General features: G+C 35.9%; 2 protein-coding genes across 2 annotated transcripts; both read right to left on the reverse strand.

Moving 5' to 3' along the window:
- Window positions 1-735: 735 nt before the first annotated feature.
- LOC129247223 (cytosolic 10-formyltetrahydrofolate dehydrogenase) lies at window positions 736-11,690 on the reverse strand. The gene is made up of 4 exons (XM_054886256.1): window positions 11,384-11,690; window positions 2,285-3,993; window positions 1,827-2,214; window positions 736-1,649 (listed from the first exon to the last, which is right to left on the reverse strand). Exons 1-4 carry the CDS (start codon window positions 11,387-11,389, stop codon window positions 1,020-1,022), a joined length of 2,733 nt encoding a protein of 910 aa, XP_054742231.1. The 5' UTR covers window positions 11,390-11,690; the 3' UTR covers window positions 736-1,019.
- A 5,924-nt stretch (window positions 11,691-17,614) lies between these two features.
- Window positions 17,615-22,133, reverse strand: LOC129248742 (putative gustatory receptor 39b). The gene is made up of 3 exons (XM_054888358.1): window positions 21,228-22,133; window positions 18,977-19,147; window positions 17,615-17,695 (listed from the first exon to the last, which is right to left on the reverse strand). Exons 1-3 carry the CDS (start codon window positions 22,131-22,133, stop codon window positions 17,615-17,617), a joined length of 1,158 nt encoding a protein of 385 aa, XP_054744333.1.
- Between the last annotated feature and the right edge of the window lie 1,616 nt (window positions 22,134-23,749).

Consider the following 23,749-nt stretch of genomic DNA (forward strand, 5'->3'; position numbering starts at 1 on the left):
TTCACGATCTCTTCTTAAGCGTTCATGCCACTCGTAAACAGCTTTCTTTAGAGTATCATTACCGAAACAATTTTCCAACATTTCGAAGGTTTTCGTACCATTGAATCCTTTTTATAATACAAATTCGGTTTTGCAAATTTAAATCCATTTTTAGAACTGGAAAAATTCGCAAACAAGTGCAAAGGGAGATTTACTCAAGAACGCATAACTTTTACAAATGTCAAGCAAAGGCGATAAAATATTGGTAGGAATGTGAAGCACCTAACAAAAAAACACACAAAATCATAACTACGTTGATTTATCTGTATCAGCTTGTAGTTATTCCATTAACTTTTTGATAAAGGTGGTATATATTTTTTAGCCTTTGTTACTGATGCAGCCTCCTTTCACCACATAGCCGTCGGTATGTATTGTTTGAGTAGAGCAAACGCGGTGGATACTCCATTTTACCCAAAGCAAAGGTGGATTGTGTTTTTTTTTTCAAATAAATTGGTGCCACAAAAAATACAAAACACGATTTCTGTCAGATATCTAACGTGGCGGCTAAGAAGAGGATTGTATCAAAAAAACTGCTTACGATTCAAAAGTATGCTTACATTTTCCTCACACTACACTTCATTTTCATAAGCCGAGATTAATAAAATTTTCAAAGATTGATAACTAGTAATAATTTGAATATATATGTATGTAGATTTATTTCTTCAAATGTAAAATATTTAACAATAACAAAGAATTATAAAAATAAAATTACGGATATTTAAAATATTTTTTATAACTTTCCTTATAAATTGAATACGAGTAGCAAAATATTTTTTATTAATATTCACATTCATTTCCTACTATTTAAACTTAACTTTACTACTTTGATATGTTTTAGAAACATAAATTCTAGAAATTAATAGTCTTAAATAGCTGCCTTACGTTTACATACATTTTTATTTTCTCTTATCCTACAATCGTCTTTCGCTTGCTTTACGTATTTACTTTGCACTTCCCGCCCACATCTCCAATCACTCACGCTAATATTCAATAGTCACACACTTGGTTTTCAAATACTCATTGAGCGCCTCCTGTCCCAGATCCTTGCCAAAACCACTTTGCTTGAAGCCACCAAATGGTGCAGCCACATCAGTCTTATTGTAAACATTCACGAATACCGTACCCGCCTCCACGCGATCGGCAAAAGCCAAAGCCTTGCTAATATCTTTGGTAAAGACGCCACTAGCCAGACCATATTCACTACGATTCGCGCGCTTCATCACTGAATCCACATCACTGCCATTAAACTTGGAAATAATCATAATGGGACCGAAGGACTCTTCTTGCGCAATGTACATTTCATCCTCGACATTGGTGAAAACAGTTGGTTCGAAGAAGTAACCCTTAGTATTAGGTACAGGTTTGCCACCATAGACTAAGGTGGCTCCCTCTTTGACGCCACGTTTACAAAACTCGTTGAGTTTGTCGAAATGCGCCTTATGATTTTGCGGGCCATGTGCTGTGGAACGATTCAGAGGGTCACCAATAGTCATAGTGCGGATATCCTTAACAACGCGACGCACAAATTCATCGTGTATGCGATCCTCAATGAACAGACGACCGGCAGCAATGCAGTTCTCACCCTTATTGAAGAACACCGAAGACATACCCTATGGAGAAGTAGAAAGAGGCTTAGAATGCATTTGCATCTAGTTTGCACGGAAGAGGTGATGCTTTTTGAAACTCAATATTAGAAAAGGTTCATTTCAACCTAACTAATTCTAATTTTAAAGTTTTAAATCGACTGTCTAAAATCTCAACGAAGTGCACAGACACTTTTTACTTACATGTTTGACGGCCTTATCCAGATCACAATCGGCGAATATAACCAACGGACTCTTGCCACCCAATTCCAGCGAACACTTTTTCAGATTGGACTCAGCACAAGACCTCATGATCACTTTGCCGATGGGTGTGGAACCAGTGAAGCCCAGTTTTCGTATCAAAGGATGATCGGCAACTGCTTGCCCTGCACCCGAACCTTGGCCAGGCACAACATTAATGACGCCTGGTGGGAAGCCAGCTTTTACAGTGAGCTCTGCAAACTTTAGCGCCGTAAGTGGGCACGTTTGCGCCGGTTTGATGAGGCACGTATTGCCGGCAGCAATGCAAGCAGCCATTTTCCACGATAACATCATAAGCGGGTAGTTCCAGGGAGTTACAAGACCGGTGACGCTAAATAATAGAAAAACCAAAACTGTTAGCACCTCTCAGTGGGTGAGAAATCACGCTCCTCAAAACTTACCCAATTGGCTCACGCTTCGTGAATGTCAACACATTATTGGGTCTAGCTGGGTTTACTGGTATGGTGCTACCTTGTATCTTGTCACACCAGCCAGCAAAGTAACGCCATGCATCGATCGACATGCCAATGTGCGTTTTTAGTGCCAGCGTATAAACAGCGCCCGAGTCCACCGATTCAATTGTGGCCAAATCCTCTTTGTACTGCTCCATCAAATCAGCGAGCTTCATCATGAGCTGGCCACGCTGACGCGGTGACACTTGTTTCCACGAACCATAGAAAGCATTATGAGCTGCCTGCACAGCCTTGTCGACATCACTACGCGATGCGCATGCGACTTTGCAGATTAGCTGGGCATTAGTGGGGTTCTCAATGTCCAATGTTTTTTTGCCCTCAGAATTGACAAATTCACCGTTTATAAAGAGTTGGGTTGGCACGGGTATTTCTCGTTTGTTTGCGCGCATAATGAAGCCTTCGAAGGGAACCTCTACAGACGAAGCGGAGCTACCTTGACGCATATTCTTAACGATCTCTACGAAAAACTCTTCGAACACCGGTGCCATAAATACATGTTCATTCTCCAATGGCACATCAAAAGCATCCTTGCACTCCTCCACTAAACGCACTACGTCCATGGAGCCGGCCCCTGCCGCAAAAAAGTCAGTATCCGCCTCAATAGTCGCCTTGAGAATAGAGCTCCAAATACCACGCAATATTTCTTTCCTCAACAACTCATCCTCGCTAAATTCGGTGATCTGTGGCTGATCGCTCTGCTTAAACCAGTCAGCGGCGTTGATCATCTTGGAGCCCTTCTTCAAGCGGCGCACATTAACAAAGTTACCATCCGTACCTTGAATGAGCAGGCCATCTTGGTGTATATACGCCGGCGACTTCACGCCTTTCAGTTTCAGCGAACCCAATTGTTTCACCGGCCCAGCAGAGTAGATGTGTGCGCCGAACAGGCGAATCTTCTCCTCACTGCCGTCCGTTTTCAACACTACCGCTATAGCGCCGGGTTGTGAGTCCAAACCGCGCACAAAGTTGAAGATATTACGTGCAGGCTGATTCAAATCGATAAATTGATTCTCCTCCTTAAACATAGCTGGATCATACGTGGCGCCTATGTCGGTTTGTGTAATTTTTGGCGCCGTACCAGTGGCGACTAAATCGACAGCAGCACCCATTGACTTAACGCCCTCGGGATAAAGAAACCGCTTGTAGATGGTGTCTAGCGTATCGGTAGGTTCCACCGGTGTCTGCTTTTGTAACAAAATCGGGCCCGTATCGAGACCATCATCTGCCCAAAAGATAGTGAAGCCGGCATCCTCATCACCCTCGATCAGCGTCCATTGTATAGCACTGGCGCCACGGTGACGAGGCAAAATTGAGGGATGATAACAAATGCTGCCCAAATCTGCGCCATCGATTACTTCCATTGGAATGAATTGCGAACAAAATGGCAAAACATTGAGCGTAGCTTTGACGGATTTGTATTGCTGGAGCACCTCGGGCAGGGCGACGCCCTTCTTGCGCCACGAAGAGAATTTGAAAACGGGTATATTATGTCGGGCCGCAGTAGTAGCTAAGATATCCTCGCGACTACCCTTGTCCGGTATGGTGAAAACACCAACAACATTGTACTGTTTTTCCAATAACAATTCCAATACATCAGCAGCAAAGTTACTCTGGCCAATAATGGCGATACGTAGAGGCTGCAGAAAATGAAAAAAAAAAGAGATCAGACAGGTAATAATATTTAAGTTTACAAGCAGCAATCATTGTAAAGTGTAAAAGGAAGCTAGAGATTATTCATTAGCCCATTAAAGTTGTGATGTGTAAAAATGAGCTCGCAGTTAATAAAAAACACAAATACCCGGTAAGAGATGTAACGCTTTCAGGAACTCAGCAAACGCCTAATATCATCTTCTCTCAAGACAAAATATCTCAATCCAATTACATCAAACATAATAACTAATTTGCTTTGCTGTGAGATCACACGAGAGTTTAGATATTCGATCAGTCAACACTGATGCGATAACATACAGCGGAGAGGTTATGAGAGGTTTTCTGAAGCAGTGGCCAACCAAAAATTTCAGTGAGAAAGAGTCTGTGTTTCGGTGTAGATTCGCCAACGTCAAATAAGGCTGGCGCTAAAGAAGATACATAGATTTACCAGGTTTGGCCATTAGGTATAGTGGAAAACAAAATTGTGCGAGCAAACTTCGTCTGCCACGTCGCAGGATTCTTAGCGGCCGATTTCTGTCCGCTCGTTTCACACGTATTCACACGCTCGTCCAATCAGTCGGCAAACGAACTAACATGAGCGAAGGTTACGTTGATTTTTTTCGTATATCACTAACGCACACCTTCTAATCACTAACAGTCTCTATTAAGCAGATCTTCTGCTACGTCAGTTAACGTCGGTTAACGGTCTTATATTGGACACACCTGTAAAAATCTCCCCACCATGAAAAATCTCTTCACCACACTCTCTCGCCCACACAGGTGGAATTTGCGGTTGCTATTTGCGCATTATTTCGGTTGTTCAGTATAGAACATTTTGCGCGTCAAAATTAGCATGGCACAGTGTAACAAATGCCAGAATTCTGTTGTGCTAAAGCGAATGACGAATGGTATTGTAGATTCACACCTATTGTTGACCGACTCAGAATGTAATTCGCTCTGATGACGGCCAAATCGGTATCTGAGTTTAAGTTCGCAAAATCGAATTGTTTACAATTTGTGTTTTTTATTTTATTTTTAGATTCAATAAATGTCAATGTCAAATTAATAATGAAAGCTACACCTCTTTGGTAGGAAGGATGTAACCTATATCGGATGGGTCTGTCTACCAAGACAGATTTTGGACTACATTTATGGACTGGATCTAGTTTTTTTTTCTTTTTAAATGTTTTTCTGGTCGTATTACTTTGAGTAATGCAGCAACACAAGATCTTTTAGTCTTATAGTGCCGTGGGTTCTGTGGGGTTAGCGACGCGATAGGAGTTTGGTAATGCAACAAAAGAACTCACAACCCAGTGTCTTGCTAAGGTCGCCTATTTGTCAAGAAGGAACAAGAAATCTGCTTACTGAGCAAGACTTTTATGTTATTGAATCATGCAAGCCCACAGTGTATCATGCTAGCAATGGAGCGCGTAGAGTCAAAATAAAAATTTTCATCAAAAAAAGTTCCTCAAAAACAAAATTGTATGATTGCATTATTGGTGGCAAAATCATAGAAACTTTCTAAGCCTTGCATATATTCTAATTTGCATAGCTCAACATAGGCGGCCACCGTAGCCGAATGGGTTAGTGCATGACAACTATCCTCCGAGTGTATTTCTACCATGAAAAAGCTTCTCATAAAAACCATTTGCCATTCGGAGTTGGCTTAAAACTGTAGGTCCCTCCTTTTTTGGAACAACACCAAGACGCACACCACAAATGTATACGCGGCAATTATATACATATTTATATACAGTCTATGTCAGAAGAAAAGAACCGGTTTTTTTCTTGTAACTTCAAGATATATTTCGTTCTGCTTTTTAGTCCCACACAAGGGCTACGACGCTAGGGCTAACTCAGGTTAGTGTCGTTCGAAACTTTCCCGTAAACGCAACCAAACAAAATTGAGTGAGAAGTACGCAAAGCATTTCGAGACGGTATTTTTATGCACGCATTCGGTGGACCAAAATTATCTTACGGCGCGGTTGCAAAAGTGATTAAAAAATAAAAAAAGTTTGTTGTGGTGTGGAATCAGTGGCATAAGGTGTAAAAAAATTTTAATGACTTTTCCGAGCGCGCCTTGAAGCGAGTGACGACAAAAAAGCAGGATAAAGTGATCGTCCAACTTTTTAAGCGAGACCCTTCTGTGCGACTACGACAAACACGATCAGTTCTTGCTAAAAAGGAAATAGATGTGAGTATCAACACCATCGAACGACGACTAAAGGAGGCGAACATATCCTACCATCCCACATCATCAAAACCACTGTTCTCAGAAAAACACATTGAGAAACAACACAACAAAACGTCAACCCCATTAAAGATGTGTGGGGAACTATGAAAACGCATCTTGTCGGAAGGCCAGTCCACGATTTAAAGCAACGCGTGCGTCAAGTTCGCAAAATCTAGTTCTGTTTGTCGAGGAGCTTCGCAGAAAAGCTGGTTCAAAGCATGAAGAAGATGCCAGGCTATACTCGACAACGATGAAGACTCCACTAGTATTGAGTGATTGCGACTCGTAGAAAAATTTTAAATATATATGTTTTATACTGCACGAATAATCGCGGTTACGTTTCTCTGACACAGACTGAACAGAAACTAAGCCGCAGAAATATTTGCAGAATATTTCTTATTAATAAATTTTAGCTAAGCTATGGATTTTGTTTTCAAAAACAAACAAAAAAAGCAAAAAACAAAAAAAGTATTGTCATATAAACGCAACCAGTTGAAACCAGTATCGATGATAGCATTTTTGCTCAACGAAATAAACAAATATATAACACGTAAAGAAATTATTTGCTCAGAGCTGATAAAAATGTTATTTTGTACATTCACGCAAATACAAAGTGAATTTCACATAAAACTAATTTACGTATAAATAGTTGTTCCAAAAAAAAAGACGAGGTTGTTGCACTAGCGAACTCATTTACATTATCAAGCAATATAATAATATTAAATATTGACCTACATACATACATATATGGAGTACAAAACTAGTTTGGCTAATCAAAAAATAAACAAAAAAAGGAACGACACAACAAAATGCCTGAGTACGAAAGGGATAGAGCTTTTTATGTTGTATAATTTTTCTTAAATCTGGAATTACTATTTATTACCACATTCAGCGTTCCTAAAAAGTCCAGCGTAACAACTTTCAGAGCTTTAAAACTTGATGAAACTCCAATGAACTTTAAATAATTGTTCACCATTTATAACAACCATTCATTTTTTTTTTTTCAATTTTGAGCAAACGACATACGAAAGTTATTTTTTCTACATCAACTTTCCACCCGTACAGAAACTTTTTAATCATAACCAATTGTGGGCGAATAGGTGGCTCACTTGGCTTGGAACGACCCATATAGATTTCAATTTCGTTTCTCATTTAAAGAGCGGTCTCAAAGCGATTGAGAGGATTTTCGCAATGGAATTTAGTGGCTGCATAGTCAATTCAAGGCGAAGAACAAAGTAGACAACGATTCTTCATACAAACTAAATTCTGGGTACGACCTTTCAATACGAACTTTTTGTTTGGCTGCCAAGGCTTAAGTGTCAAGGGGCGAATGAATGCCCACACATAGTGAAGAAAACCAAGAAATTGAGGTTCAAAATAATTTTCCATACTTGCCATAATCTTCAATTACTTAAAACAAATATTTAAAGCTTATTAAATCCTTAACTTTGTTGAAGCCCATTTTGAGAAAAGAATTTACAAATTTGTAATTTGGGCCACAAATTTAAAACACTCCTTCATATATAATTCAAAATTAAAAGCAGAAAAACTTAAAGTTAAAAGCAAAAATAATAATAAAAAAATTCTAGAAATAGGTCTGTTCAAGTAAGAATTATCCAGTAACTTGTCAGTAATTTAATTTCCGAGAATTCGCTCTTAAAGAGAAAAATATCAAAGCAAAGTGAACGCAAAATCAGTAACAATTTGCAAGTTTTATGAACAGCTGATTAAATTGTTGGCAGGAAAAAAACTTTAAAAACTTTTTAACTTGAACTACCTCGTATTAAATTTTGAAAAAAACTAAAGCAAATAAAATGCAAAATAACGAGCTTCGAAATCACATGATTTCATTTTGTCTACAATAATTGGTTGCATTTCATCATCGCTGTCAGATGAAGAACATTCCATTAGTTGTTTTCTCACTTACAAATTCTTACAAGTGAAAATGTATCCAGTAAAAACTTGAAGCTTCCCCTCAAAATAAAATGTTTGCAAGTTTTTTGGCTACATGAATTCCAAAACTTGAAAGTTTTTATAATAATAATTGCTACAAAATATTTGCTTCATGAACAGACCCTATTGTACAGATATATAGTATATACCTATATATATAATTGGCGCGTACACCCTTTTTGGGTGTTTGGCCGAGCTCCTCCTCCTATTTGTGGTGTGCGTCTTGATGTTGTTCCACAAATGGAGGGACCTACAGTTTGAAGCCGACTCCGAACGGCAGATATTTTTATGAGGAGCTTTTTCATGGCAGAAATACACTCGGAGGTTTGCCATTGCCTGCCGAGGGGCGACCGCTATTGGAAAAATGTTTTTATTAATTTTAGTTTCACCGAGATTCGAACCAACGTTCTCTCTGTGAATTTCGAATGGTAATCTCGCGCCAACCCATTCGGCTACGGCGGCCACCGCCTATTGTACAGAGCCATAAGTAAAAACACTCTCAGCTGTTCGTCAAAAAATGCCCACAGCTGAAATCACCTGCTTCCAAAAAGCTCTTTCATGTGATTAAATTTCATAAAAATTCGTTTCAAAAAATCTAAAATATATTGTAGAAAATGTAGTGTGAATAAAATTATTGTGAAAATGAAAATATTGGTAATTTATTGCTCCATGAAAATTATAAAGTTTGATTTCTGTTATAAAAAATTATCTGTGGTTTCCTAGTACGTTTGATATTCTGGGTATAGGTGCAACGTGGAATATCAAGAAGTTAATCAAACCACAATTGACTCAAAATTGGTATGTTTCCACATTCATGCTTCTGGCATTAGGAGAACCATATATATAGATCGATTCTTTATTTGCTCATGATTTGATACTATTTTTCATTTTAAAATTCAAAAAAAAAAGTTCAAAATTACAAAAATTCAATTGAAAATTAAAAAAAAATCTATTCAAAATTAAACAAATTTATAAAATTTGAGTAAGCTCAGCCAATACACCCGTTAGCCGAAATTCAGTTACTTTTTAGAGTCATATATTATTTTGGAAACGACGGCTTATTACTCCTCAGAATCTCCATTGCCACTCAGTAGCATACCGCAGAACACAATGAGTAGCTTACGCTGGAACACTGTAGCGAAATATTTCGAGCCAGTTTACTAAGAAAATCTGTGACCGAAATGAATGTACCCAAGTTAGTGCACCCAGCCCAAGAGCTGCAGCTTCCCATTCAACTCAAAAACTCAACATATCAGACACTACTTTTACACAAAGACTTCAGAATATTCGTCAACAAGGTCCAATTGGTTCTGCAATTGAAGGCAAACATCCATCCACCTCGTGTTCGCTTCAAATTTTTCTCCTTATATATAGCAGTTCGAATTGCACGTCAAATTCGCTAGTAAACTCATATCTCCTGACGAGGCACATTTTGATCTCAGCAGGAATGCTAGAACGTAAACTGGGAATCCCATCTGGGGATCGGTAAATACACACGAGATTGTCGAAAAGACGACACATTCACAAATGCTGGCACTTGTTTTGGTGACAGATTTTATTTATTTTTTTTCGAAAATGCTATCTGCAACGCCATTACGGGCAGCCACAAGCGCTGTAAGGCCGCCTTTGTCAAACATTTGTAAGCTAGAAAATCGATGTTACGCGAACAATTTAGGAGCTTAAAGCGGCATTCGTTAGTGATCGGGTGTGAAACTCGCTATGGGTACGAAACACCAAACCTCAAAGTGTATTTCTGCTATGGAAAAGCTCCTCATAAAAAATCATCTGCCGTTCGGAGGCGATATGAATTTGTAGATCCTTACATTTATGGAACAAAATTAAAACGCACACCTCAAACCGGAGGTACATATAGGAGGCATATATGTACATATATAATTTGAATAACGCCTGAGCCAGTCGGGAGATAGAAACCGCAGCCGCCGGTAAAGTATTAGAAAGCTGGGCTGACAGGATATGCATCACATTGAAATCAGTCGAGACTGACATAGGTATGAATAAAATATACAGTACTCCATAAATCTGTAGGTACCTATAGGTAGAGAAACCTATATTTATTCTGTAAGCCAAGCGATGACTAAATCTCTTGGCGGGGTTGTCACTAATTCCATCATTGTTCGCATATTACTTTGGCTCGTCATTCTTTAATGATACTGATGACTTTAAGGGTATAAGTGTCAGCCAGATCAAGAGGTTTGCGCTTAAAACAAAATGGCTTAACGAGGAGTAAACGGTATCTACTACTGTGGTATCACGGAGACAGTCCACCAACTCACTTAGGTTTAAAGATCGGCTGCCACTTCTACCTAGACGTTTATTGCTTGCTTCTCTCTTATGAAATTTTAATATAATTTTTAACTAAACAAAACAACTTATAAACAAATTTCTTCCTGCGCCTTTCTTAGCCAAAGACTTTTGGAATACTCGATTTCGAAAAATACATAACAATCATTTGAGGCAAGGCAGGCAATGGCGGTCGTCCGAGTATATTTCTGCCATAAAAAAACTCCTCATAAAAACCATTTGCCTTTCGGAATCGGCAGTAGGTCCCTCAATTTGTGGCACAATATCAAGACACACGCCACAAATAGGAGGAGGAGAGCGGCCAAACACCTTCTCAATGATTAGTGAATTATAATAATTTGGATCATTGTCATAAAAATATTTTTTTATATGCCAATGTCACTTAACTAACTAAATGAAATTACATTTTTTTCCTCAATTTTAAATTCCTCAATTTCTGAAAAATTTCAATTTTGAAAAAAAAAAACATTTTTTTTTTTGCTTTCTGCCTATTCTGAAAAATTTCAATTTTAGAAGAAAACATTTTTTTTTTGTGCTTTCTGCCTGTTTGAGTAACTATTTAATAATCAAATAAATTTAATTTTTTATAGCGCAACAATGTAATAATTTTGCTGCAATAATTTTGGTATAGATCAACGACCTCACTGGTGTATCAAATTCAATTATTAGTTTTCTTAAAAACAAACTCTCCTAACAGGCAAACATTTATTGAAACAATAAACATTTTTCAATTGTAAGCTAATTTTAATTAAAATATTCGCATTTTTTGCGACAAACTTCTTCGTCTCACAAGCCTCCTCAATACTCCTATAAACGAATTTAACTTAATTAAAAAGAAAAACTGTAAATAAACATTTTCCAATACTAACAGCCATTTCTTTCGTTGCACTTCCTCACACTTGCACTTGTACTTGTTTTTATTTTTGAAACTGCTTTCCTTTCACTTGTGCACAATTAATCACAACAAAATACTATTTAAATTTCAGCCAAGTTAATTCAACTAGGAAAACTGATCGTAGTTAATCGGTATATGCCACACTTCACTTCGGTACAAGTAATCAAATGTACATGTAGGTATGTATAGAGGCACAGCTTATGCAATTCCTTTGAAACAACAGCCGAGTCGTGCACAAAACCGTCTGGCTGTGATGAAAAACTAAACACTTTTGAGTGATCACCAACCGGCCAACTGATATTTATATACTCAGCAAGCGACCGGCAAATCTACGTATACGCGCACGTCTACTAGACAATAAAGGAAAAGTAAAGAAATAAAAATAATAATGAGACAATGATTAAAACAAAATATTAAAAACAAGTGTAATAATAATTTGATAGCGTTTGGTTTTTAGAAATATACAAAATGCATACTTATATATACACAAATTCATATATGTACATTGGTGTTAGTGCGGCTAGCAATTGATGGTGCTGTACTTGAGGTCTCTAGAGATTGTGTTTAGAGCACTTTCTTCTCATTTGTTGTTGTAGCGTTGTTAAATTCTAATGCGAGTGAAGTAGTGGAGCTTTAGATGCGCTTCTTATCAGTTGAACTGAGAAGAAGCATCAAAATTAGCAATTTTTTTATTTTGTTTTTTGCCATTTTTTTTCTATTTGCTTTCTGAAAGTTGGTAACGCAAATGTCCAAGTTCAGCTTATCTTTACACGTATGAATGTAAGTATGTATGTGTGCACAAGTTAATGTAAGAAAGTGCAATCGCCAGCATTATAATTGCAAGTACGTATTCAACTCAAGTGTCGGTTTTTGCGTTTTTGCTGAAAGCAAAACAGCCAAAAGAATATTTCTAGAAATATTTCGGTGTATGTATGTGTATGTATGATACATATGTATGTCATTTTTGTTTTGGCTTAGCTTGTTTTTTATTTATTATTATTTAGTTTCGTTAATCCAAAAGGTTTTAAGATGGGTAGGGGACTAGCCTTCCACACCGGAGCCTGATTCCGGTGCTGTCGGCTTTACCTCTTTAAGGGGGGGGTAGGGTCACAAAATCGAAATTTTTTTTCTTCACTTATCTTATAGTAAATCATTTCAAGAATGTTGTGTCAAAATTTTAAGTGGATCGGAGCAGAACTCTCAAAGTTATAGCCTTTGTAGGCACTCTACCACGAATGCGGAGCATCGATAATTTCTCAGTCATTTTTTCAAACGCGTTTTTCCCGAAACGACTTCTTAAAAGTCGGTGCCAATCACAACTCCGAAACTATTCAACCGATTCTTTTCAAATTTGGCACACGTTTTCTAAATCAAAAATACCTCCCCCCTACACTGTTTTTTTTATTTTTTGTTTTTTAAGGTTGTTTTTCACTTACAAATATGGCGAAAATTTTCGCCAAAAATGCTCGTTTTACGTTTTTTTGCCACCAAAACTACAAAAATGAAAAAAAAAAAATTTTATTAATGTAGGGGGGAGCATTACGTCATACTTTAACTGAAAAATTCGACTTTTTTAGTTTCAGATGATTCTACGACGAATGCCGATTGGCACCGCAGAGCACCTCTCGAAAAACATATCTCCAAAAAAACTCTGTCATGGGCTTATTTGTCAATATTTTATTATTAATATTTTTTAAAAACTTATTGAAAAGATGTACAATAACATGTAACTGATTTTATTAAAGTATCTTAAGCCATATTTCTGTAAAAAATTCACAAAAAAAGTGTTTTTTTAGCGCTAAACCCTACCTCCCCCTTATATCTAGGCTAGTAGATAGACGAAGAATTTCCTCCACGCAAATTGGAAGATTATACCGCCTTTTACTCGGTCGAAGGAGCCTCGTTGGCAAAAGACACAGGGAGCCCCAAGTTTAAACGGTGGGTGAGGTTGTTGGGTGAAAAAGATTGGCTAGGGTTTTTCATTTAGGGGCGCGGAGAAAATATATACTAGTATATATTTAATAATGTTTTATTATTTATAGTGTTATTTAGTATTTTTTTAATATTATTTATTAATATTATATTATAATAATATTTATATTATAATATTAATCAATTAACACAATTTTATTATTTTTTATTATTATTATTTATTATTTTGATCATTTATTGATAATTTACTGTAATTTTATAATTTTTAATTTTTTTATATTACTTTCTACGTTTTTTAATTCTATTTTATTTCTGTAATTACACTTATTTTAGTCCAAGCGAGCTGGTAGCACTATTCACTACTGAGACGACGGCTTTAATGATGCGTAAGACATTTTAAATCACGTCGCCTGCGAAAAAAAAATTATTTATTTTATTTTAATCTTACTTAAATTTTCTTTTATTTCACTTAATTTTACTTTATTTTATTTAATTTTACATTATTTTAGTGGACTTTATTTATTATTATTGTATTATTTCATTTTATTTGAATTCAAAGAGTAAAAAATAAATAAATAATTGGCGCGTGCACTGTACCGTTAGGTGTTTGGTTGAGCTCCTCCTATTTGTGGTGTAGGCCTTGCTGTTGTTCCACAAATGTTTTAAGCCGACTCCAAACGACAAAGGGTTTTTATTAAGAGCTTTTTCATGCCATAAATACACTCGGAGGTTTGGTATTGCCCGCCGAGATCAAAGTAATTTTACTTTACTTAAATTTATTTCACTTTCATTTATTTCCTTTTTGTTTTTTATAATTTCCTTTGTTTGTTTTTCAATTTTTTATTTTATTTTACTTTAATTTATTTTAATTTATTTGAGCTTAATCCATCTCGGCTATTGCCGGAGATTACACATTCCGGATAATATTTTCAAGAGATTGTGCTCTGGTGGAGCGTAGTCCAAGTTCTACGCCCATGCGATTACTATTGCTTAAATATTTAAAAATCTATGAACTTTTGGACATGTGTCCAGTATGGTCGACTTCTGCATGTCTTCTAAGAGGTGTTGGCAGTCATACTTCTTCGAGTTTTTTATTAAATGCTTAGGCACTAATCCAGTGGACGATATAATTATTGGAATTATATTCACTTCCCTCGCTTTGTACATCCGTTTAAGTTCTATAGCCAAAGCTGCATACTTCCATATTTTGGTGGAGTATGTGCTTTGGATGTTCCGATTAAGGGGCACCGCTATATCGATTACTTCGATTGTTTTATTTATCTTGTCGAACAAGATGATGTCAGGTTTGTTGGCAGCTGGGGTTTGATCTGTAGAAATAAATTTGTCCCAGTACAGTTTAAAATTTGCATTTTCCAATATTGCCTTTGGTTCATATTTAAAATACCAAACTTCTGCTTGTAAGATACCGTGTTTTATCGCAAGTTGTTGGTGGAGGATCTTTGCTATATTGTTATGTCTCATGACGTATTCACGGGGGTATGCAAGTATGCTACATCCAGCATATTATTTTATTTTATTCTATTTTATTTTATTTTACTTTAATTTATTCATAAAATTTTATTTTCTATTTATTCTTTTTTCGATTTCCTTTATTTCTTTAATTATACTTTTACTCGTTTTATTTAATTAGAAACAAAATTTTTTTTTTACTTTATTTTATATTACTTTATTTGACCTGGTTTTATTTTAATTCACTTTGTTTTATTTTATTTTTTATATATATGTATTGTGTTTCATTTTGCTTATTTTTTATTAATTTTTTAGTTTTTTAATTACTTACTACTATTTATTATTTACTATTTTTTCATTTTGTTTTATTTCATTTTCTTTTTTATTTTATTATATACTTATTTTATTTTATTATTATAATTTTTTTATTTAACCTTTTCTAAATTCATTTCATATTATTTTATTAGACCTGATTTTATTTTTATTCATTCAATTTTTTTATTTTGTTTTATTTTACTTTATTTTATTTTTAGTTATTTAGAATTTTTTTTTTTTTTTTGTTTTAATTTTTTTTTTCTTTTCAATTTATTATTTTTATTTATTTCATTTTATGTATAAAATTTTCTTTTATCAAATTGTTTTATTTGTTTTATATTGTTTTATTTGACTTGATTTTATTTTTGTTCATTTAATTTTGTTTGTTTTTTTTTTTTATTTTACTTTAGTTTATTTTATTTTAATTTTTTTTAATATAACTAGTTTTTTTATTTTAAATTTCTTTAATTTATTTTGCCTCGATTTACTTAATTTCATTTTTGTTTATTTTTTTATGAAATGATTTCGTTGAATTAAATAAAAAGCAAATAAATATTTAATAGTTTGACTGCCCATCATCCAAAAATTTTTTTATTTATTTTATTTAACTTCACAAAATTTGTTTTTAATTTTATTTTGTATACTTTTTTTAATTTTATTCCTTTATTTTTATTTATTTATAGTTTTTTATTTTATTTACATATACATATATTTTTAGTTAGTTACAATTTATATTATTTAAATTTTTTTTTCTACTTAATCTTAGTTTATTCTATTCAAAAGCTTTTTTATTATTTTAATTTAATAATTTTTTAGTTTTTTTTATTTAAACTATTTTTTTTACTTCATATTATTCTTTTAATTAAACTTATTTTTTTAATTATATTAATTTATTTTTTTCATTTTGTTTATTTTTTTTCTTGTTGCTTGTTGAGTTAAAAAAAAAACTTATAACGAAATATGAAGCAAATTATTTTTCAAATATTTAAAAATTTGACTTAATCTTATCTGAATCTAAAAATAATTTTAGACACACTATCTACGGATCTATAAAAAATCTAAGTAGCATTTTTGATTAAAACGAGATTTTCACGATTGGTTTTAATCATTTTTCACTCAACTGCATGCATACAAACATTCATAAACATTTTGTGAAGTTATTTTATCACTTGCAATTTGAACTCCAGATAAATATGTACGTAGAAATGTAAATTTAGTTGGAAAATGTGCATACACATACCTATGTACGTATGAAAAATAAAAGTGTTGCCGGCAAACCAGTTTTCCGAATGTTAATTCGTTATTGTGCTGAGTGACGAGCCCCTCGGAGCGCAAATTTACAATTCATTCATTCATAAAGCCATTCCTTTACATACAAACATACCACATTTAATTATTGAAACGAGTGTACCACTGTATTTATTATTTCCGTAATACTCACGCGATACCTGTGTACTTCCTTTTACTTTTCCTATGTTTATTTATTTCGTTGATAAGTCAAGCAGAAATAAAGAAAAATTAAGTTTGAGCTGTTATCAAAAATTTAGAGTGAAACCATACCGAAATTGAACGACTATCAGCGACCTGTACGACCTAATCTTGCCGGAAAGATGCAAAAATGCTCTTTGGGAGGGGAAATTTTCTAACTAAGTTTTGTTAGCGGAACGGGCTAGGGATACCCCTTCTTGGCTTTATATGTTTTTCGCCAGCAGAAGCACCTTTTGCTTATGAGAGTGAATTTTCCAAATTTAATTTTACTAAAACAAACTCAAAATGAGTGCAAAAGCCTACTAATGACTTCTTGCGACCTTCTGGTAGACGTAGCTTTCTTTTGAGAACTTTTAAATCAACTATATATGTATATTGGAATGTTTTCAATAGAGCTCCCCTTACTAAACAGAAGCTGCGGGATGTGAGCCCATTCATTCATCTTGGTCGGTTAAGTCTCAGTATAGTTTTCCGAAATAATAGGGCCACTTGCCCAATTTTTCTAAAAGGAGGGACCATTTATAAGCGTTTTCTGGAAAGCTCGTTTAATATTAGTTTGGGAAAAAAGAAATTCATTATTTTCGCGTAATTTTTGTGCGCAAATGATTTAAAACTGTTTTTCGGTCGATCTTTGGCTCCTGGGCGATACCACGACTACTAAAATGCCCGTCAACTTCGATTATTTCTCTGATATTATCGACATTATCGACATCTTCTTTAACATCAAAAATGACTGAACGGAATCGGCGAAATGACGAAACCAAAATTGCACGCGGCCTGGCTTACATTTTCACCTTTATGAACTGAGTTTTCTCTTTGTTAACTTCCATTGTTAACACCCTGTAACTCACAACTGAATGCAAAAACAAAATTTTTCGACAGCCATTTTTTTTTCTTATATTTAAAGTAATAATCAAAATGCTCATAGAGTTTTTATAATTTTCTTTACTGAATTCTTGACCGGACTTGCTTAAGAGTAGTTATTCTGAGTTCAGCTCATTCATTCATTACCGTATTCACCAGGATATATCCAGCGGAATTGTAGTAATATTACCAAATATGTGACAATTGAAGTAAATATCTGAAAATTTGAAAAAAAAAAATGGTTTTATTAAATAAATGTAATGACATACTAAAGCGTGATCAAGTTAGAGGTATCGGACGACGAAAATTCAAATCGTTTGGGCAATCTTTATTATTTTTGTGTAGAACCATTTATTACATTTATTTTTTAAAAATAATCCCTTTCAAATTTTGGCTGTAACTGCGCCGTATTGCGGGCATCCGTAAACACCGATTTTGAATGACTCGCTGGAGGATTTCGGTCGGTATCTCGTGAATAACTTTATTAATGTTGGCTTCCAATGCCTCAATCAAGTGGGCAATCCACTGATCCGAGACGAGAGATAAATTGCTCACCGAAATGACGACGCAGTAAATCCGTAAATCCATTGTTTCACGGGCTGTTTTGCCAGTAGCGTCTTGTTGGAACCAAATGTTGTGGAGTTCACGGGCTTCAAACATTGGTGCCAGTCTCGTCTTTGAAGAAATATGGGCCAATGATTCCTCCAGCCCATAGGCCACACCAAATGGTTGTTTTCAATTGATGACTGTACTTGATTGACTTCGGGTTGCTCTCTGCCCGAATATGGAAATTTTGCTAATTGAAGTAAAAAATGGGTCTCACTGTTGTACACCATAAGTTGTGCTGGGCGCGCGTCGAACACACGTTCCGCAGAGCGTCGATTTTCGGAATGCAATTGTACGATTTGTAAACGTTGTTGAGACATAAGTCTTTCCGTGATGAAATTTCAATGAATACTGAAAAATACTGAAAAAACAATGCATTTAGTTTGACAGTAGTCACGCGTGATCTATCAAAAAAACCCTACTGGAAAAAGTACCTCCAATCTGATCACACTTTATAAGTAGGGAAAGTTAAGCTTCTGTCCCTTTCCTCTTTCATCTTAAGTTTTACCCAATATTGTGGTGGTCCGCGATAGACCTTTTATGGTAAGATGGTGATGCTACCCGCCTCAATTAATATTTTGTTTAAAATTTTACATACAAGGTGGCGCAAAATTAATCGGAAAATTTCAAATTTTTTCTAAATAGCGTCGTAGGTCAACCAGATTTCCACTTGTGAACTAAACAGCTACAGTATAAAAACAGATAAGCAATGGAACCCGTAAAGATCAAAATAGAGATTTCCATCACTCAAATCCTCTTTTTTGGTATTTATTTAGTAAAGAAGGTATTCTAAAACAAAATTTTTGATTAGTTCTGCGCCACTTTGTATAATACTGAAAAAAAAATATTTAAAATACTACCCATACAACAACAACTTGCACATGCAACTCACCTTCATAAGCAGTCGTAGATCCAAAGTCAAAAATTCCTTCACCACTATTACCATAGGATCTTGTTGTATTTGCATTGCGAATTCCATTAGCAAATCGTTATAGATTTTGGTATTTGTATATTTATGCTTACTATGTAATAACCGTTGCACTAAAATGCTAGTAGTAATTGACTATAATATGGAAAAATCCAAGTGTTATTACAAAAAAGAAAGGAAAAAAAGAATTAAATCAAAAAACATTTCATGATGGTCATCAAAAGACTGCAACGTCACATGAAATGGTTCAAAAAGTAAAGAAGCGACTTCAGCGAAATCTCCGATGAAGTCTCAATCACACCAAAGCATCATGAAGTCAGACTTGAGAGAGCGAAGGAGTTTCTTCACTTGGCCGAAAGCGGGCAATTTTCGAACACTGTGGTTTCTGAGGAGAACATTTTTCAATTTGAGCACTTCGTAAACTCCCAAAACGATTAACCAACTGTTCATACGAGAATTTGAGTAATCGATTGGCCACTAGGAGGCAGCACCCGCCGCAGGTAATGGTTTGAGCCCCTGTAATCGCAGATGGGCGCTTTCCAATCGTTTTCATTGAGGATGGCGTCAAGTTAAATGGGAAATATTATAAATATAAAATATAAATCAGGAAAGTATTTTGGAGGTTGCTTTGCAACCGTGGGCAGACAAACATTTGAGTGGCAGACCATGGACGTTTCAACAGGACTCGGCGCCATCTCACAAAGCTCGAGTGAACCAAGAATGGCTAAAAACCAACGGTCCACACTTCATAACGTCCACTCAATGGCTCTCAAATTCACTAGACGCGAATCCGATGGATTATTCTCTTTGGGCCATTTTGGAGAGCAAAGTCCGAACTAAAAGATTCGTCCGCGTGTCGGCCAAATACCTGCAAGTCACAATCGCGCGGCAATTCGTTTCTGGACCATCTCAAGGCAATAGTCAAGGCAAAAGGTGGTCATATCACACATACATATTTTATTCTGAATTGAATAAAAGTAATTTTCCAAACAAAATTTATAGCCTTTTTGATTGGTTACACTTCGGATGCCGGACCCTGTATGTGCAAATCACACCGATTTAGAAATCTCTATTTTTAAGTGCGTCCGTTCATAGGGTTCACCGTGAATTGAAAGCTTCAGGCGGCGATGCAGAATCTGTTAGAAAACACAAAAAACACGAGGCACATTCTGGCACTGTCGATCTGCAGATTTATTCAACAATTGACCATTGACGAGGGCCCTTACGAAGAACTTAATGTTTCTGAGGTTTTTATCCGTCGAGTAGTCCATGAAGATATGCGGTATGAATCCTACGTTATGCGCAGAAGACAATTTATGTCGGAAAACAAACACGAGAACAGATTTCTGTTTCTGGTTTTTTTCTGACAAAAAAAATTTGACCTAAAAGTCAAACCGCACAAATGAAAGATGGATGCGATCGAATCCTATCGTCATGCACATGAAACTTCAAGCCACTATTATGATTTTAGGTGTTGTGAGCAACAAAAGACATGTCCATGCCACCACACTTATTTACACAAGGATTTCGAGTGAATTCTGCTGCATACATCGATGTTCTAGAGACAGTAGTGAAACCCTAATGGCGTTTTCAAAGTCGGTGACCAACATTACTCGAAAACGACTAAACCGATTAGTCTCCAATTTTAACACGAGGTTTTTGGTCAAAAACCGTTTTTTTTTTTGAGACACCGCCACTTTGTCAAAAAAAATTATTTTGTTTATTACTTCGATTAATTACTAGATTCAACATTACTTTAACGAAATCTGTTTGGTTTTTTTAATTTCAGAGGATTCAATTCAGAGATATACTGGTCACCGCAAAACGCCTTTTTTGAGAGGGGCTCCCGGAAATCAGCTGTAGCTCCTTTCCAAATAAATATTTTTACTATTATAATATTATACTAAGTCTTAAAATCCATAAATTTAAAAGTTTTCTCAGAAAAAATTCTGGAAAATTCGCTTTTTTTCGGCCTTCTAACTATATATAACCCCTTAAATATCGGTTGCACCCTGTAAATATACCTATTCATACATATTATTAGGTGTGTCACTCTGTATATATGAGTGTAGCCGCATATATGCTTAAGTTTCAATCGCTTGCCCAGTTTTCTATGATTCTTACAATTTTTTTATAATATTTTTGAGTATCTTCAGTTTTGGTAATAAAGGTTATAATTTTCTACTGACCATATAAGTCATGGCACTTCACTCACCTGCTGCTTACAATTTTCGCCGGAGTGGCACATATATGCTATAATAGCCATCAGTGGGAGTGCAGTTATTATTGTTATGTAGATGAAATAAAACTCGACAACATTTGATAAAATCAGAAATGTCCAGTAAATATTGACGGTAAGATCTAGAAAAATCGCTGTAAATATAGCGCAAATCGACCAACCAAATAAATCGTCGATCATTAGCGACAACTTGCGTATTTCTCCATACACCAATTTCAGTTGCAACATATAATCAAAAGATTCCAACATTTTGTAATTCACATCCAAACATAAACGCCGCTCCCTGGGCACACGGCAGTTGACCACCGAACGTAACTTCATGTTCACGTGTCTCATATAGAAGTCGATATAGTCCATATAGACGATGACCAAGAAGCAACGGATGCGCAATACCAAACTGCTGCCGCATGCATACCAAAAGTATCCATAATAGTATTTCATTGAAATCAGCACCATCGATAAGATTATGCTGCCATAGACAGCACACGAATAACACAAATATTTCAAATACTGTCGCCGCCGCAAACTCCAGCGGCAGAGACCGGTTTGTAAGCGTTGCTGGAAGAGCCACACAATATGCTTGGATTGTTGCATAAATACGAAATATTGCCGATAGGTGCACATCACTTCCAACAAACATACAGTGAATGTTACAGTTTGGCTGAGGAAAACCATGATGGATATAAAATTCGATACGACCGCCCCATCCTCCAAAGACTGGTTGTATATCCCAAGGGCGGTTAGAATCCAATTTACCGCAAGTAGCACTAATGTGTAGATGCGCTGCATATACTGGAAATCACGTTTGCGATTGCGGGCAGCATATGGCACCAGACCAACGATGCTCAACCACTTGAGAACCGGTTGCCATTCATGCAACATGTTGATGATGGCGAAGTTACACAGTCACAGCAGTGAATATTCTGGCAATACAGGAAAGTACAATAAATATTTCAAGGATTGTCTGCAAATGTTTGTATGTATGGTGCACATACAGAGATACATATGTCAATAGGTAAAGATTATCCACTCATTTATCGAAACAACACATTGCACTATCGCAGAACATTTCTTTAGTTGTAGATAGCGTCCATTCTAATTGATGTGCAGCACTTAGTTTAATTCACCGGGGTAATGGCGTGTAAAGAGATATACGAGTACGAGTGCATGTACTCGTATCCCCCAGTGCATGTAATCTCCTTCCACTAGCATTTTTTCCACTTACAGCGGAAGTGTAATTTGAGGAGATGAAGGTAATTTAATGTATAGGAAAATTGAAAAATTCAGTTCTAAAATGACATTCAATTGGTAGTGAAACGAAATAGGTCAGAGGCATATAAAGCGGCGCTGTTTGGTGATTGAAAATACGCTTCGAAACAGTTACTCGTACATTTGGTAACATAAACATTCTACTGGAGGAAAACTGTATTCAGTTTCGTTGTGCCCGACTTAGGTTAGATTATCGTTGAGGTTCGCCCCTCATTGGGATTGCACAAGCGGATTAAGTCGTAGGTCCTGATAGCCAGCACTCTTTGTTTTACATATTACTTTTAATATTATCGGCCACCATAGCCGAATGATTTGGTGTGTGTCTACCATTCACAAGAGCACAGATTCGCAACTCCGAACATAAAACATCAATTGATAGAACTTTATAAAATTATAAAGGGTGTTTTTTTAGAGGTTAGGTTTTCAAGATGAAATAAAACGTATATAATTTAATGTTATGGCCAATAATTTAGCTTTATTATAAAGATAAGGGTTTGCCATTATGTTTTAAAAATGATTTCGGGCAAGTGGCCGCCGCGGCTGGCTCGAATAAATTCCAGCCGAGAGGCCCAATTTTCGACCACTTTTTGCAGCAATTGGGGCCGTATGTCAGCAATAACGCGCCGAATATTCTCTTCCAAGACGTCAATCGTCTCGGGCTTATCTGCGTAGACAAGCGACTTCACATAGCCCCACAAGAAATAGTCCAGCGGTGTTATATCGCACGATCTTGGAGGCCACGCCACAGGTCCACGGCGCGAGATAATGCGCTCACCAAAAGTTTCCTTCAATAAATCGATTGTTGCGTTGGCTGTAGGGCATGTAGCGCCGTCTTGTTGAAACCAAAGGTCGTCCACATCAACATCGTCCAATTCAGGCACGAAAAAGTCATTAATCATGGCTCTATAGCGCTCTCCATTGACTGTAACATTATGGCCGGCTTCATTTTTAAAGAAATATGGACCAATGATTCCCTCTGCCCATAGAGCACACCAAACAGTGACTTTTTGAGGATGTAACGGCGTCTCAGCAATGGCTTGTGGATTATGTTCACTCCAAATGCGACAATTTTGCTTATTGACATACCCATTCAATCAAAAGTGAGCTTCATCGCTGAACAAAATTTTCTTGTGATGCGTCGCGCGAACCGAACCATTATTTTCGTAATAAATTTGCACGATTTGCAAACGTTGTTCAGGTGTAAGTCTATTCATTATGAAATGGCAAAC

This window comes from Anastrepha obliqua, chromosome 5 (genome assembly GCF_027943255.1).
Source record: "Anastrepha obliqua isolate idAnaObli1 chromosome 5, idAnaObli1_1.0, whole genome shotgun sequence".
NCBI classification, from domain to species: Eukaryota; Metazoa; Arthropoda; class Insecta; order Diptera; family Tephritidae; genus Anastrepha; species Anastrepha obliqua.